The sequence below is a fragment of the Mchenga conophoros genome, linkage group LG3 (genome assembly GCF_057382185.1).
Source record: "Mchenga conophoros isolate Kocher_MC1m ecotype Shallow Benthic linkage group LG3, M_conophoros_male_GT1.1, whole genome shotgun sequence".
In the NCBI taxonomy this organism is placed as follows: domain Eukaryota; kingdom Metazoa; phylum Chordata; class Actinopteri; order Cichliformes; family Cichlidae; genus Mchenga; species Mchenga conophoros.
The window spans coordinates 34,560,179-34,578,078 of NC_140528.1; the positions used below are offsets into that span (position 1 = coordinate 34,560,179).

The window sequence follows — 17,900 nt, forward strand, 5'->3', positions numbered from 1 at the left end:
CCTCGCCTCCTGATTGGTCCGTTGCTCTTCGTGTCTCGGGACGCGTCCGCTTTATAGAGTCACCTTGCTGCTCTTGCTGCCGCCGCTGCGACGGGGAGAAAGCAGGCGGAAAGCTCGGCTCAAAGGCACACAGGCAGGCGGGCGGCAGAAATCTGAACGCAGACTCTGCGGCCACTGACCGATCGGGGGAAACATGGCGGATGCGAAGCCCAAGACCTCCCCGAAGGCCATCAAGTTCCTGTTCGGGGGGCTGGCTGGGTAAGTGATGCGGCTAGCTGCCATGCTATCGCGCTAATGTCAGGGGTCAGAGGAGAGCTCTGGTCAGTTTAAACCCGCTCTGTGCGGTTTAAAGGACAGCACGGAGGCCGTTACTGCGGCGGAGCGACACGCTGATGGTTAGCTGTTAGCAGCTGATGCTGGCTGTCACAGGACGGGCTGCACCCCGAGAACTCCGAGGGGACGTTTTTCATCAGCACACCGGTGTCATGACGAAATCTGGGCACCTCTCTGCATGTGTTAGTTAGCCATGTTCGAGTAGAGCTTCCTGCCCCTTTTTTTTTCTCACCAGAACACATTTAAACATGCAAACTCGTAGAAGTCCTGCAAATGTTCCGCTTGTATCCCCGGGAAATTATTTGTTAAAACCTCCCGCCTGGGCTTTACAACGAGGAGTGCTAGCAGGCTAACGCTGGATTGGCAGCGAAGCTTCCCTAAAGTAAACTCTGACAGCAGATAAGGGGAGGTGGCACCAGTCAGGGGGACCTGACGTCGGCTCCCCGGTCTGCCGTTAGCATGCTAACTGTTAGCCGGGATGGATGACAGCTTGATGATGATGATGATGATGATGATGTAACCTGGTTTAGCCTCTAAACTCTGAAATCAGGTTCAGTTAAACTCTGATCCATGTTTATCACAAAACATTTACAAATGTAATCATGTATCATAAAAGTTCATTAAGCCAATTAATAATTTGATGAATGAATTAAAATTATAATCTCAATAATTATCTCACACTGCGCCTCAGTGATTGGATGCCCCTCACTCAACAGGGTGCGTGACTGTCTCTGACATCATACTGATCCAAAAATAGAAAAAAATGATAAACTGAACAATTTGACCTTTTGGCTCACAGGGATTAGTGAACGTATGCTGACATGAAGGTTAACATGAGTGTATGAGAGGAAACATGGAGAACATTACTCTCACACACACACTTTAAGACGTGTGTGTGTGTGTGTGTGTGTGTGTGTGTGTGTGTGTGTGTGTGTGTGTGTGTGTGTGTGTGTGTGTGTGTGTGTGTCAGGTTACCTTAGCAGGCGTAGCAGGTTAAACAGCCTCATAATAAACAGTTGAAGGTCACCAAATGTTGACAGTATGGCTGCTTCTTACAAACTCCATGAGGCGGTGTCAACAGTTGACTTTATTTCAAACCTGCACACCTTTTTTCATAGATGGATATCTATCTATCGATATATCTCTCAGAAACTATAAAAGTTACAAATAATGACATGACTAAATGTTAGAGCTGTAGGTTTGCAGATTAGGCCTTCATTTATATTTTAATCCATATTTGGTGTGAATCAGAGATAATTTAGAGGTATCTCTGCACCATCTCTAATTTTACAGTTTGTAATTCGTCAGGATCCCAGCACGCTCTTCTGTGAAGCTTCATTTGAGATAAATAAATGGACGTGTTCTGATTTAAAAGACAAGAATCGCTGCCCCAGGCAGGTTTTCATCATCGTGAGTTAATCTGTGCTCTCACCTGCTGCCGTCGGTGTTTTCTAAGGGAGGCTAAACTCTCACCTCCTGATAAACTCACAGTACCAGCTCTTCCAGTCCCTGATAACTTATCACTGCAGAGTTACCACATCGCTGCAGCTTCACTGCTAACAGAAGTGTAAATTCATTAGAGCAAACACCTCTGTTCTCCAACTGCGCTTAACAACCTGCCATGTTTTAGTTTTTACTGTCTCAACTGTAAAACTCCTCCCTGATGTTCTTTTCAAATAAAAAGAACTTTTCAAGTGAACTTTGATTTATTTTGATCACATTGTTTGGATTTCAGTGGAAGTCGTTGGAACAGTCAGTCCAAAGGTCTCATTTTATAAGTTACGATTTAAATCTGTTCAAACATCTGAAATGTCAGATATATGATAACAAGTCTGCGCTCCCAGGTTTTGTTGTGTCTTTGACTGTGCCAAAAAGTTTTTGGTTTCATGTTTTCTCAGTAATGCTTCAGCTTTAATAAACGTACTTGTGCTGTTCCCTCTCTGCAGGATGGGCGCGACAGTCTTCGTGCAGCCGTTGGACCTGGTGAAGAACAGGATGCAGCTGAGTGGTCAGGGGACGAAGGCTCGAGAGTATAAAACCAGCTTCCACGCCTTGTTCTCCATCCTGAGAAACGAGGGCGTGGGGGGCATCTACACCGGGTACCAGCGCTTCGCCCCATCCTGATTTTTATCATTTTAACTCACGTTTCATCTCCCTGCTTCATTGTGGGTTTCTTTGTGTGTTTGTCAGTCTGTCAGCAGGTCTTTTGCGTCAGGCGACCTACACGACGACCCGTCTGGGAATCTACACCATCCTGTTCGAGAAAATGACCAGCAGTGACGGCCGGCCGCCGAACTTCTTCCTCAAGGTGAGCTGAAAGAGTGAAAGGCTTATGAGCTCTGAAATCATCTAAGCCTGTAGAAAGCTTTTAAGCAGTGGTAAAGGTGTAGATGCCACAGCACCCTCCATGCTGCTGAGTAACAGTGTGCTCCCCCTACAGGCTCTGATTGGTATGACAGCTGGAGCCATTGGAGCATTTGTGGGGACGCCAGCAGAGGTGGCGCTGATCAGGATGACGGCCGATGGACGGTGAGACTCTGTTTACCTTCGAGCAGCTTTCTCTGCTCGGCATGGACACAAAATGACTCGCAGGCGTTTTCCTCACCGTTTGTGTCTCCAGGTTACCTGCAGACCAGCGGAGAGGATACAAGAATGTTTTTAATGCCCTCGTTCGAATAACCAAAGAGGAAGGCGTCACTACGCTGTGGAGGGTGAGGCTACCATCATCATCATCATTTTCTTCACTTGGGCCTGAATGAGTAGCCATTAGTCCAGATGCAGTAATTTAATGTGGAAATTTTAATTGATAAAACGGTTTGTGTCCTGAAGTGGTCCTTCACCCAGAGTAGATGCTGCCCGATTTAACATCACACAAACATTACATTAGCTCTTTTTTCTTTTCTTTTTTTTTTTTTCTTATTTAACTATTTTGTTTTTCAAGCCGTTGTACTGTTATTAATATGTGTGAAAGTAGTTAATGGGAACTGTGAGCTACTGCTGCAGCTTTTATTGAAGGGGAAAAAAAACTCTGCGAATCCTGAGCAAAAACAAGAAAAATGACCTCAGTTTTGATTCTGATATTTTTGAATTTGGCTTTTTCTCTGCTTATCCTCATGTTTCCAAAACGTTTATATTCCCAAAATTCTCAGTTTTTCTTCTAAAGAATTTCCAAACTGAAGAATGTCACATGTTCTAAATCTGGGTCTCTCTTTATCAAACACAAATGTCTAATCTAATCGTTGCGCGAGACTGTGGTGCAGTATTCGCTGCTTTTTAGAATAATTTTAGCTCCTCAGGTGACGATTGAATAAACGCTCATGGATTTAGTGGCTTTGTTTTGTTAGTTTTTACAGCCCTTGTTAAAAATGTGTCTACAATATTTTAAATAATTTTAAACTGAATTAAAACATTTAAATGATCTTTTTATTTTTATTAAAAATATTAATTGAATTTTTTTAATTTGCAAAGGATTTTACTGACCATCTGCAGTACTTCCATGGGGCAGCAGAGGGCAGTGTCGCAGTCTTTTTCAATGTATCAGAATCAGAACACTTTATTATTCCCAGACGACATTACGTGGTCACAGTTGCTCCAAGACGGGAAGGACAGGGAGCTTCTTCTTTTCTGATCTCTGCATCTTTTTTTCTGATTTTGCAACAGTTTTCCCACCAAAGATGGTGCAAACATAGGTCAGATAAACTGAGTCATTACAGTGCCTCAGTTTTTGTTCAGTTATAAACACTTGGTAGTAACATTTTAAACTTTTCACTTAAAAAAAAAAAAAAAAAAAAAAAAAATGATTCTGCTTGCAGGAATCTAAAAGCTTCATCCATGAAATTCTCACTACATGATTAACAAAATTTGACACTTGTCCTTTCATTCTCTGGAGTAATTTGTGTGTGACTGCTGTAATATCAATAACAAAAGTTAGATGATTTTTAAATCAAATTTCCTGATGAGCGTTAGTAATAAAATGAGGATTTAAGTGCTGAAACATAAACTGGGACAGATCTCAGCTATTCTGCTGAATCAAAGACGATAAAACGCTGAAACTGTAAATCGGAGCTACAGCATGCTCTGAGGGTCGCTGACATCCCTCCACCTCTACCCTCGCTGGTTCATTTCCTGCAGAAAAGACTCCAGACGTCGTCTGTGGAGCGTTCACGTCTGTTTGTTGGTTCAGCAGCTTTATCGAGTCTCTTTGGGTGTTTTTAATAACTGAGCTGATGACGACTCTGCTGTTGCAGGGTTGCATTCCCACCATGGCTCGAGCGGTGGTCGTGAACGCTGCTCAGCTGGCCTCGTACTCTCAGTCCAAACAGGCGCTGCTCGATTCAGGTGCCCAACACACGCACGCACTCACGCACGCACACGGTCTTTCAGTGACGCACACTCTTCATCAATATGTTTGTGTGTTCTCAGGTTATTTTAGAGACGATATTCTGTGTCACTTCTGTGCCAGTATGATCAGTGGTCTGGTTACCACGGCAGCCTCGATGCCCGTCGACATCGTAAAGACCAGGTGAGACTGAAGGCGTTTGATGAACTCTTCTTCTGTGGTCGAGCCGAGTCTGACCACCTTCTCCTTTTTCTTGGCAGGATCCAGAACATGAAGATGATCGACGGGAAGCCAGAGTATAAAAATGGTTTGGTGAGTCGCCAATTTTATTTGTTTTTACTTGTTTTTGTTATTACATTTTGGTCATTAAAATCTTTTTTTTTTTTAAGCATGAAAGTTAAATAATGCTCTGAAAGCAGATGAGCTGATGAATAAATGCAATATTGTTCCTGGTAATACTGTGATTTTGAAGTATTTGTACAGGTTACTTCTGTATCTTTGATGTTCTTTGTGTAACATTTAGATTTAGACAATTTTCTGACAATCTCCAATACACATTGACAGGCCTCTTTATTAGGTACACATCGCTAGTAACAAGTTTTATCTTCAGAACTCTTTAAATCTTAATAAATTTAACAAGGATTTTGCTTCATATTAACATCATATCATCACACAGCTGCTGCAGGTTTCTCAGTTGCTCCTTGATGAGGAAGATGCTCCATTGGAGTCGGGCCATTTGAGTACAGCGAACTTATTTTCTTATGTTAGAGATGAATGGAGCTTTTTGACATGTGTTATCCTGCAGAAATCAGGAAATGTGGTCATGACAGGATGCACTGAGTCACTGCCATGTGATTGGCTGATAAAACATAAGTCAAAGAAGTTTAACAGGTGTTCCTAATGAAGTGGCCAGTGAGAGGGCTGATATACAAGTTATATTAATTAGTTATATTAAGTTATATTAATACAGGCTGAACCAATGTTCAGCCTGTATTAATATAACTTGTTCCGGTAATAAGTGTTTATATTCTGGGCACCGACTGAATTATCTGTGTCATGATCAGGAGGTGCTGGTTCGAGTGGTGGGGAAGGAGGGCTTCTTCTCTCTGTGGAAAGGTTTCACCCCGTACTATGCCCGCCTCGGCCCGCACACCGTCCTCACCTTCATCTTCCTGGAGCAGATGAACCGCCTCTACAAGACCTACGTCCTCGACGTTTAGCCCACGCACACACAGTGTTTGAATTCTTTCTGTAAAGAGAAAAATGTAAATTAAATGTAGTTCAGACATCATTCACAGATGTTTTGAGTAATTAAGTCTTATTTGTAGAAACCCTACCCCACTGTCTCCCTGACAACACGCAGCATGATGATGGGATTGATGGGTAACCATGGTAACAACCATGGCTGAGCAGAGACTCGTGGTTGAATAAAGACTTTTTGACCTTGCTTTGTTGTCATTTCCATCACTTCCTACTTGGACTCCTGTTATTAATTACATCAATACGTCGGCTAAACTTTATTGTAGTCGATACTGATGTTGATGCCTCTCAATGGCTCAATATAACATCTGGCACAGGACAGCTGTTATGAAAGTAAGGGAGAAAGTTTGTCCAAATCTCTGGCCCCAGGAAACCCAGCTTGGTCCTGATGGTTCTCCTCACCATTTTTCTGCCAGGGTGAGTTTAGCTGTTAATAATGTAGACTCTATTATTAAATTAAATGAAAGGAATAAATTACACTTTTATGAAACCACCTGCTATTTTTATGTAGTTTCCATGTTAGCAGGCTGCAAAGTGCTCTATAACTGTAATGGATCTAAAAGTGTTTAAATCTTCAGTTTTAGATCATCCTCAGTCTAAACTTAAAATCATAAAGGACAGCATTACATTTCTGATATTAACAGTAACTCTGGGCCTCTGGAGTGTACAGCTAATGCCATCTCTTTATAAATATGGATAACAAAAGCTAAGGAGTGCTGCGTCATTAAAAAATACAGACTATTAGAGTAACAGGTGTGTAGTGTTGCTAACTAGCTAGCAAAAAGCCTCAAACAAAGTGGGTATGCTAGCAGCTAATCTAGCAAATGAATTAACAAGAGTGATTTTAGATGTTTTAAAACTATAACATGAGAAGCTGTGTGTCTTCTTCATAAGTGACGTGGTTGTATTTACCTTAAGTGAACAAGTCATCAGTTGTGGTAAACCTATCACCAGGTAGACTGGTCAGAATGCTCTGGTTACAATCCATTTCAGTTTGTCTTTTGTACAAGTGAATCCACCTGTGTTTGTCTGCCTGAATTACACTTACACTGCAGGGGAAACTGAACAATAACCAGAACAAAGTCTAAAATAAAAACTGCCAAATATCTGCACCACTGAGTCACGCTTTATTTTCTCAGCATCAGAAAAGGTTTCATTTCTGACCTGCAACAAACATATGCACTGTGCTGGCTATGGAAGCCCGTTTCCGCCACACAAAAAAAAGTATCCATAACTCGAACTGTCGAGTTATTTTCTCAAAATTTCGAGTTACTATTCAAAATTTTGAGAAAAATATCTCGAAATTTCAAGATATGGATACTTTTTTGTGTGTGGTGAAAACGGGCTTCCATAGCTGTACAGCTTGCAAATTTATAAGAGGAAGTTGAATGAATTTCTGGCCTTTATGTCACTCAAATGCAACAAACCAGGAAATATAACATGTTGATCTATGTTTTGCATCAGCCACTAGATGGCACTGTGTTGCTGCAGAGTAGTGTCAGAGTAGCGGTTTTCTACGCAATCCCTTGCCGTTGGACAGTGCAGACATTGAGGCTTACGGCGTTCCCACACCGCGCATGGATTGGGACTCTAGCAACCTGCCCGAGGCATGGCGGCGCTTCAAGCAGCTCGCCGAGCTGATGTTTGCTGGTCCTCTTCGGGGGAAGGAGGAGGCAGACAAATGCAGCTACCTTCTTCTATGGGTCAGTGAGAAGGGACGGGATGTCTACAACACGTGGATGCTCACCGCAGACGACTCCCGAAAGCTTCAAATGTACTACGATTACATCACACTGAAAGCTAACCCAATCTACGCCAGATATAGGTTCCATGAAAAGATGCAGGGTGAAAATGAGGCATTTGAACAGTTTATTACAGAACTGAAACTGCTTGCTAAAGACTGTGGGTACCCAAATACAGATGAAATGGTCAGAGATCGCCACACATTACATAAGAAGAGGAATAGTTTCCCAGGTTAAAATGCCCAAGAAGATCAGTTTTAAATCTCTCTCCTCATCGATGGCCGAGCCCGAGTTCTTGATGACAGACTTTGCCAAGATGGAGTTTCAAGGACAGCTGCACCTAGGCTTCCAGGCTATCCATGCCTTCCAGAAACATGGCCATCTTCACTCAAATACAACAAACCAGGAAATATAACATGTTGATCTATGTTTGCATCAGCCACTAGATGGTGTTGCCATCTAGTGGCTGGACCCCAGACCCCTCAACAAGGCCATACAAAGACCCCATTACCCTCTACCCACCTTGGAGGATGTCACCATAAAACTTCCTGGGGCCAAGTATTTTAGTGTTTTGGATGCCAGATCAGGCTACTGGGCCATTAAACTAAGCCACGAATCATCTCTGTTAACCACATTTAATACTGTGTTTGGCAGGTACCGCTTCACCAGGTTGCCATTCGGGATACTCTCAGCCCAGGAAGAGTTCCAGTGACGCGTGGATGAGCCCTACAAAGGCCTGAGGGGCGTGGCAGCCATTGTGGACGACGTGTTGGTCTTCGGAGGAGCCAAACAGGAGCATGATGACAACATGAGGACCATGCAGCAGGGAGAGAAGTGTAAAAGTGAACCCTGACAAGTGCACCATCTGCGTCAAAGAGGTCAGTTACTTCGGTCACACATTGTCACATGAAGGACTAAAACCAGAGCCACAAAAAGTAAAAGCAGTCCAAGACATGGCGCCCCCGCAGAACAGGGGAGAACTGGAAACAGTGCTGGGGATGGTTAATTATTTAGCAAGATTTGCCCCACACCTGTCAGAGATAAACGTGCCGCTCCGCCAGCTGTTAAACCAGGACAGTGAGTTTGTATGGGACAAGAACCATGACAGATCCTTTCAACAAATGAAGGAGCTGATCACTAGAGAACCAGGCTCAGTTCTCTCCTTCTTCAACCCCAAGAACGCGCTACGACTCCAGGTCAATGCACCCAAAAGTGGCCTCGATGCTGTGATGCTGCAGGACGGCAAGCCAGTCGCCTACACATCCAAGTCACTTAACAGCACTGAGCAGAACTATGCCCAAATAGAAAAGGAACTGTATGCTGTTCTCTTTGGCTGCAAGCGGTTCCACGAGTAAATGTACGGTCAACATGTGACCATTGAATCGGACCAAAAGCCACTAGAGTACTCAAAAAGCCACTAGTATCAGCACCACCACGGCTACAGAGGATGATACTACAGCTGCAAAAGTATAACATCAGCATCATCCACAAGCCAGGGAAAGACATCCCGGTAGCCGACTCGCTCTCCCGGAAATCCATAGAGTTCTACGATAAATCACTATGTGACGGGATGGATGCGCAGATCCACTCAGTCAGTCAAGTCAAGTCAAGTTTATTTATAGAGCACATTTAAAAACAACCAAGGCTGACCAAAGTGCTGTACAGTAAATACAGATAAAAATACAATAGAACACAATTTCGTAAAACACCTCGCTGATCAAATAAAAAATAAATAAACAAATAAATTAAACCTTTCTAAAAGCCAATGAAAAGAGGTGAGTTTTAAGAGCAGTTTTAAAAGTTTCTAGGCTTTTGGAGAATCTGACGTGAGGAGGTAAACTGTTCCACAGTCTGGGTGCAGCCACAGCAAACGCCCTCTCTCCCTTTGTCTTTAATTTATACCTGGGAACATCTAAAAGCATCAGATCGGCTGACCTCAAAGATCTCCTGGGGCGATAAGTACTAAGGAGTTCTGACAGGTAAGAAGGTGCAGTGCCATTTAAAACCTTAAAAGCCAGCAGTAAGATTTTAAAATCAATCCTAAAAGCAACTGGGAGCCAGTGGAGAGAGCAGAGAACCGGAGTGATGTGGTCTCTTTTTTTTTTTGAACCGGTCAACAGGCGAGCGGCAGCGTTCTGCACCAGTTGAAGGCGATGTAGACAGGAACGATCTAGGCCAGCATAGAGGGAATTACAGTAGTCCAGCCGTGAAGTAATAAAAGCATGGACCGCTCTTTCTAGATCGTTCCTGCAAAGGTAAGACTTGACTTTGGCTAAAATCCGTAAATGATAAAAAGATCCCTTAACTACAGAGCTGATTTGTTTATCAAGTTTAAAAGCATTGTCAAAAATAACTCCAAGACTCTTAATGGAAGAAGTGCAATCGGAGGTTAGGGGTCCCAAAAAGTCAAGAGAGAAGTTGGGATCTTTAGGAAGCCCAAACACAATGACTTCAGTTTTGCTTTCATTAAGGTGTAAGAAGTTAAGAGTCATCCAAGTCTTAATGTCAGACAAGCAGGAGAGTAGCGGCTGCAAAGAAACATTGCAGTTCAACCTCAGAGGGAGGTAGATCTGAATATCATCGGCAAAGATGTGGAAGGACACATTATGTTTACGGAGCACATCGCCCAGAGGGAGCAAGTACAGAATAAACAACAGCGGGCCTAGTATGGACCCCTGAGGTACGCCACAGGTTAAAGGAGCTCTGGGAGATGACAGTTCACCAAGGTGAACAGAAAAACTCCTATTATTCAAATAGGACTGGAAAAACTTTAAGTCAGTGCCCTTTAAACCGACACAATGTTGAAGGCGGGCTAGCAGTATGTTGTGATCTACAGTGTCGAAGGCTGCTGTCAGGTCCAAGGTTACTAAGACAGCAGCACAACCAGAGTCAACAGTTAAAAGCAAATCATTAAAAACTCTCAGTAGGGCGGTTTCTGTGCTATGCCGAGCTCTAAAACCAGACTGGAACTTCTCATAGAGATTGTTGTTGTCAAGAAATAGCTGGAGCTGCGTGAGGGCGGCTCGTTCCAGTACTTTGGACAGAAAAGGGAGGTTGGAAATGGGCCTATAGTTAGAGAGTAGGGATGGATCTAGATTAGGCTTTTTAAGGAGAGGTTGAACAACAGCGTGCTTGAAGGGTGTTGGAAAGCAACCAGAACTGAGGCAGGCATTGATCAGGACCAGAAGGAAAGGTCCGACTGAGTCCAGAACCTGCTTCAGAAGCCGAGAGGGGATAGCATCGGTGGAACAGTTGGTAGTCTTAACCTTGCAGACTATTTCATGCAGCTGAGAGAGAGAGATTGGTTCGAACTGATTAAAGGCAGAATGGCACAAAGAAAAAACACAGGGATTGGAAGGTGGAGATGGAATGACAGACTGCAGGGAGGAAATCTTGTTTACAAAGAACTTTAGAAAGTCATTACAGAGGGTGGCAGAAGGTGTGAGGCTGGTGGATATGCAAGGATTAACAATGGAATTTAAAACACGAAACAGAGTCTGAGGTTTATGGACACTACTGCTAACCAGGTTTGATATGTAGGAGGACTTGGCCTCTTTTACGGCTTTCTGATAGGTTAAAAGAGAGTCTCTGAGGATATTAAAAGAAATGTGCAGCTTGTCCTTTTTCCATTTTCTCTCAGCACACCTACAGGTGCGCCTGAGAGCACGAACAGAGTCTGTAATCCAGGGTTCAGCGTGAGCTTTGGGACGGAGTGTTTTTAAGGGAGCGATGAGGTCCAAAATAGAAGTACATGTTGAGTTAAAAAGAGCAGTTAAATCTTCTGCACACAAGGAATCAATCCAGTCCACCGTGGAGAGCTCAGAGTTGCTAAAAGCAGCAGAAAACTGAGATGGTACATGGGTATTGATGATCCGGTGACGGCGTGAGGGAGGTTTAACTGCAGCATCAGAACAATGTGCAGTGGCAGAAAATAGAACAGGAAAATGATCGGAGATACACGCACTCTCACAAATTTCAGAGATGTGGATACCCAAGCCGTGAGACATGACAAGGTCCAAAGTGTGACCCTTCTCATGTGTGGAGCCAGACACACACTGAGTAAGGTTGAAGGAATCCAACAGTGAAACAAAGTCTCTAACCAGGGGTTTAGATGGACAGCACACGTGAATATTCAGGTCACCAACAATAAGAAAATGATCAAAATCTACTGAAAGCCCTGAAAGAAATTCCCCAAACTCACTGATAAAGTCCTTGTTAAATTTGGGAGGATGATATACCACTGCAATCAGTAACGGAGTGGATGAGTTTAGTTTAAAAAGCTGTAGTTCAAAGCTGGAAAAAGAGGAAAAAGAAATCTGATGGCAGTCATAAACAGATTTAAAAACACAGGCGAGGCCTCCGCCTTTGCCAGAGGACCTGGGAGTGTTTAAAAAACAACAGCCTGGAGGAAGAAGCTCAGAGAAAGCCACAGTCTCACCAGCGCGTAACCAGGTCTCCGTCAGGAACATAAAATCCAGGTCGTAAGAAGAGAAAAAATCCTTGAGCAGAAACTTCTTATTGGAGAGGGATCGAGTGTTGATCAAAGCCATAGATAAGGTGAGATCAGTAGCTGTCATCGGGGTTGATATGCGGGTGAGTGGGCGTAGGTTAGAGTTTGTAGCACCAAATCTGCGGATCCGCAGCAACATGCCTGTCACTGATCAGATAAGAAACAAAACAGGCCAGGACCCTCAGCTTAACACTCTGAGAAGGACCACATTGGGTGGATGGCCGGATAAAAGGTCTCAATGTCCGCCTGACATCCAGGAGTTTTGGAACCACAGGGATGAGATCTCACTGATATATGGGATCATGTTTAAAGGAGAGAAAATGATCCCAAAAAGGTTCAGAAAGGACATGATAGATCGGATTCACTCCAGCCATATGGGCATACAAAAGAGTAAAAACAGAGCCAGAGACCTTCTGTTTTGGCCAAGCATGGGAAAGCAGATTGAGGAAGCAGTTGGAGCCTGCAGCACATGCCAGGAAAGACAAACTGCTAACCCCAAGGAACCCCTGCTGTCAAATGCAATACCAGAAAGACTGTGGCAGGTTATAGCAACTAATCTGTTTACTTGGAAGACTACATCATCATCGTAGATTACTATAGTAGGTTCTTCGAGTTGGAAAGACTGTACAGCTGCACTGCAGAAGCAGTGATCCGCAAACTAAAGTCAGCCATGGCCAGGCATGATATTCCAGAGTCAGTGATTAGTGATAACGGCCCGTGCTATGCTTCAAGTAATTTCCAACAGTTCTCAAAGTCATGGAGTTTCACCCACAACACTACTAGCCCCCATTACCCACAGAGCAACGGCCTAGCCAAAAAGACTTCCAGACAGCAAAAAAACTACTGGACAAGGCCAAAGCTGAACATAAGGATCCCTACTTGAGCCTATTAGAATACCGGAACACCCCCGTGGACAACTTAAAGTCGCCTGTGTAACCCCTGGTCAGCTTCTCTTTCCAGCGCTGTGTGAATAAAACTCTCTGGACTCGAAGTGGGTAGAGCTCAGGCGTGATTTATTCCCCTGCAATAACATGGGACATGAATAACCATGGGTTTCAGCAACAGGATTCCGCCCAAACACAGCGAAAGCTTCATTGCTACTAACTATAGGCTTATGATCGTATAGTGGAACTCTTAGTTTTCCCAAATAAATAAAAACAAATATTGATTGAAAAATAAAATGGCAACAATACTTATCACGGAAAATAAAATAGAAACATTACTGCGTTGTGGTTTAGATAACAAAAGAAAAATTAATTCACTTAAATGCACATTCATGTAAATATAAATAAACCAAAGCCAAAATTCCCTTTTACGTACAATAGTAAATGGAACAATGCTGCCATCTACTGGGCAAACTTAATAAGCAATATGTCTTAAACAGAATTAGCCTGCAGCTCAACCATATACATGTTTCAAAGTACACATACCTGCAATAACATGGGACATGAATAACCATGGGTTTCCAGCAACAGGATTCCGCCCAAACTATTGAGAGAAGTTTCAAAATTATTAGACACGACAGCCTCCTCTAGCTGTTAGCCGCTAGCTCCACGTGTCCATTTTTCTTACCGTCTAATCTATTAACTGCAAAACACGGTCATAAACCTGAAATCTACTCAAATACTACCGTATGGGCAGTTCATGCAGTTAGTGCACTGTCATATTAGCTTCAATGAGGATTTTCAAATATGTTTTAAACTCATGCTCTGTGAGAGCGGACAGAGAGGAACTTACCACAGCGAAAGCTTCATTGCTACTAACGATAGGCTTAGGGGGTAGCCCGTTTACCAGTAGCAGACTTCCGCTGCGGATTTTCAAAATAAAAGTTCCAAAATAAACCCATGGTTGCGATCCCAAGTTTAACAGGAATTTAACAACAACAAAACCATATCCATTCTTTTACATCGTTACATACACCCCCCTTAAATTCTGTTAAACTCCAAACCAGTTCAAGGGAGTATCAAGGGCCAGAAACAAAAGAACTATGAACAGCAGGTGCTTCGGGGTAAAATCGATACACTAATATTAATCATTGTCGATACAGAATCCTTTTATATAAAAGTGTCGAGACATTGGGTGGTACCAAGCCCAATACCTTCAACAGACTAGAGAAGATGCCATCTACACCTCCTTAACATCACATATAAGAGCACCCGAAATAATACTCCAAATCACATCCTGGACCACACAAAAAAATAAGTCGAAAGATACATGAAACCAAGTCAATTCCCTCAGAGCTAAAACATACTAGTCAGAAATGCAAAAACTGACCCTGAAACAGAAGAAGTTTCCTCAACTTTCTGCGCTGCCATCTCACAAATCAGTCTCTTGGGAGGCCTAACACTTCTCCCATACCTAGTGATAGCTAGCCCATCCATGCCCGCCTGAATAGTCTGAGGCTGTGTGCAAATAGCAAGATCTAAGTCAACATCAGCCATGGGAACCACAGGAGCCACGGCAACAGGTTCAGAGCCTTGACGGAGAGCAGCATCACTGATCACGGGAGCAGGCAAGGGGAATTCACTAATGGAGTTTTCAAACACTTCAGCATTAACTTCAGGGGGTGGGTCCTCCGCTGCGATAGAGCCACTGCTGGGGTCCACAACGCAGAGAGAATGGTGTCCCACGTCGAGGGAACCTTCAACTTCCACCGGCTCATTAGCGAGACCCTGTATCTCTGGCGTTTTCAGCAGCCAGTCCAGTGTCCTGTCATGATGATCCATCTGTGTTGACCTCACAGACCCTTGGTCATCTCCACTGTTCGGGTTCCCTCCGTCCAAGTCAGCACGGGAGGCCAGACTCCCTTCCACACCTAAGCCCAGGAAGTTAACAGGGAGAAGGAGGTTCCTGTGTACAACTCTTTCCTTGCCTGTGTGGCTCTCTCTTATCCTGTACACATTGATCCCAGACCTAACTGACACAACATCATAAGGCGTGGGATCCCACTTGTCGGCTAACTTTCTTTTTCCCCTTTCACCACGATTGGCCAACAACACTCTATCACCTACAGCCAGAGGTGAGCCTTTGACTTTGCGGTTGTAGAGTCTGGCATGGCGCGCTTGCTCGTGAAAAGCGTGGTTCTGGGCAATCTGTGAGGCATCAAACAGGTCTTTCCGCAACCGTGAGACAAACTCATGGTGGCTGATCACATCATCATTTTGCAGCACATGTTGGAACATCATGTCAACAGGGAGGCGTGGGACTCGCCCAAACATGACATAAAAGGGGGCCAAACCAGTCGTCTCATGCACTGTGCAATTGTAGCAGAACGTGAGAGTGCGTAACATCTGAGGCCACCTAGCCTTGGCTGTAGAAGGGAGAGTCCTCAGCATATTCCCAAGTGTCCTGTTGAACCGTTCAGTGACCCCATTGCCCATAGGATGATATGGCGTAGTATGCGATTTCTGCACACCTGCCATCTCTAAGAGGTCCTTCAACAGTCTGCTCTCAAAGTTTGATCCCTGATCCGAATGAATCCTCTTGGGAAAGCCATAAACACAAAAGAAATCATCCCACAACCTGCGTGCGACATGTTTTGCAGACTGGTTTCGGCAGGGGAAGGCATGTGCCATCTTGGAGAAATGATCGGTTACGACCAGGACATCCACTTTCTTATTATCGCTGAGCTCAGCAGTCCAAAAGTCTATGCACACTAGCTCCATCGGCTCTGACGTCTGGATGTTCTCTAGTGGTGCACAGGCATGAGGTTCAGGTGTTTTTCCAACCACACATCTCTCACACTGTCGAACATGGTTGGTTATGTCTCTCTCCATCCCGACCCAGAAAAACCTCTCACGGGCGAGGGAAAGTGTTCGTGCCTGGCCCTGATGGCCTGCATTATCATGAAGGCTGAGGAGGACTTGAACCTTCAGGCTATCAGGAACAACAAACTGAAAAATCTTTCTACTCAAGCGGTGATGCCTTATCACCCTGTACAGGATGCCGTTCTGTACTTTAAGCTTCTTCCACTGCCTGAGAAGTCCACCAACACCACCTGGTTCTGAAGCTGCTTCTCGCCTCGTAGCCTTCCTTTTTCTTCGCACATAGAAAAGGACTCTGTTTATTGCCTGATCTTGTTGCTGAAGGCTCGAGAGCTGGCTTTGGGGAAGAGGAACGACCGGGTCCACCTCAGGGAGCTGTGATAAAGGTGGGTTGACATTGGTCAAACCATGGTCACACTGCGCACTCAGCACAGCTGACACCTCATCAGCATCGATCGAACCCCTCTCGCTCTGAAGGTCGCACTCAGAAACAGAGTCTGGTGAGTCTGGCTCTGTGTCTTGAACAATGTGGCAGTTGTTAGTCAGCCGAAAAGCATCCTGCACAGTACCTCTCACAACCCCGTTGACCTCATCTAGCAGGGCAACATAAGGTTCTTTCAGCAAACGATGACCAATACATGACTCGACAAATGGTTCACGGCTCAAAGCATCAGCAACTGTATTTCTAACCCCTGGCACATATTTTAGATCAAAATCATATGCCGCGAGCTTCGCCACCCATCTCTGCTCACAAGCATCTAAACGTGGCTTTGTCAAGATGTAGGACAAGGGGTTATTGTCTGTCCAAGCAGTGAAGTGCCTTCCTTTCAGCCAGTGGCTGAACTTGTCACACACGGCCCATTTAAGCGCCAAGAACTCTAGTCTGTGCGCTGGGTAGTTCATCTGAGACCGTGACAATGTCTTGCTGGCAAAGGCAACAGGTCGAGCCACTGTCTCGCCAGGAGAAACCTGTGAGAGTACTGCCCCGATGCCATCAAAGGAGGCATCAACCGCCAGGATGAAAGGCTCACTAAAGTTGGGATGAGCCAGGGTGACAACATTAACTAGTTCCATCTTGAGTGTTTGAAATGATGTGCGACATGCTGATGTCCAGTCACTTGGTGTCAGAGATGGTTTGGCAGAGGGTTGCTTCCTGAGCTTCTTTCCTTTCCTCCCATGGGGAATTGCCTGTCGTCCCGAAAGTAACCTGAACAAGGGCTTGGCCTTCGCAGAACAATCAGGGATGAAATGTTGGTAATAGAGGATCATTCATAAGAAGGACTGGATCTTCTTCTGGGAGGGAGTCACACCATCGCTCTCCATAAGCTGTTCTTCCCTGATGTTGGTAATGGTGTTAACCTTGTCCGGATCAGTTCTCACACCATCCGCACAAATGACATGTCCAAGAAATCTAACTGACCTCTTAAGAAGATGGCATTTCTTAGGGGCCAGCTTAAGGTTGTGACTCCTCAACCGAGAGAAGACCATCTCAAGACGCTGAAGGGCAGTTGCCTCGTCAGGCGCAAACACCATCAAGTCGTCCAAGTAACAAAGCAAGCTGCTGAAATTCTCGTCACCAAAGATCGACATCATCATTCTCATGAATGTCGCCGGACTGTTCGACAGGCCCTGAGGCATCCGGTTGTACTCATGGAGACCAAAGGGCGAGGAGAATGCTGTGTATTTCTTGTGAGGCTCGTAGAGAGGCACATTGTAAAATCCAGAGGTCAAATCCATTGTTGAAAAGAGAACATTTCCACTGAGAGCAGCCAGGGTGTCGGCTTGGTGTGGCAGCGGGTGCGCGTCTTTAACAGTCTTTGCATTGAGCCATCTGAAATCAGTGCAAATGCGCAGGCTGCCATCCTTCTTCCACACCAAGACCAGCGGCGATGCATACTCACTGTTCGACTTCCGGATTATGTCCCTTTCTTCCATCTCATTCAGAGCAGTTC

The 17,900-nt window shown here is 44.5% G+C and overlaps 1 protein-coding gene across 1 annotated transcript; it reads left to right on the forward strand.

Annotated features, from left to right (window-relative positions):
• The first annotated feature begins 6 nt into the window (after window positions 1-6).
• On the forward strand, window positions 7-6,119 carry slc25a11 (solute carrier family 25 member 11). The gene is made up of 9 exons (XM_085258201.1): window positions 7-258; window positions 2,280-2,432; window positions 2,524-2,641; window positions 2,774-2,862; window positions 2,954-3,044; window positions 4,581-4,671; window positions 4,756-4,855; window positions 4,933-4,984; window positions 5,737-6,119. The coding sequence occupies exons 1-9, from the start codon at window positions 194-196 to the stop codon at window positions 5,890-5,892; spliced, it is 915 nt and encodes a 304-aa protein (XP_085114327.1). The 5' UTR covers window positions 7-193; the 3' UTR covers window positions 5,893-6,119.
• Window positions 6,120-17,900: the final 11,781 nt, after the last annotated feature.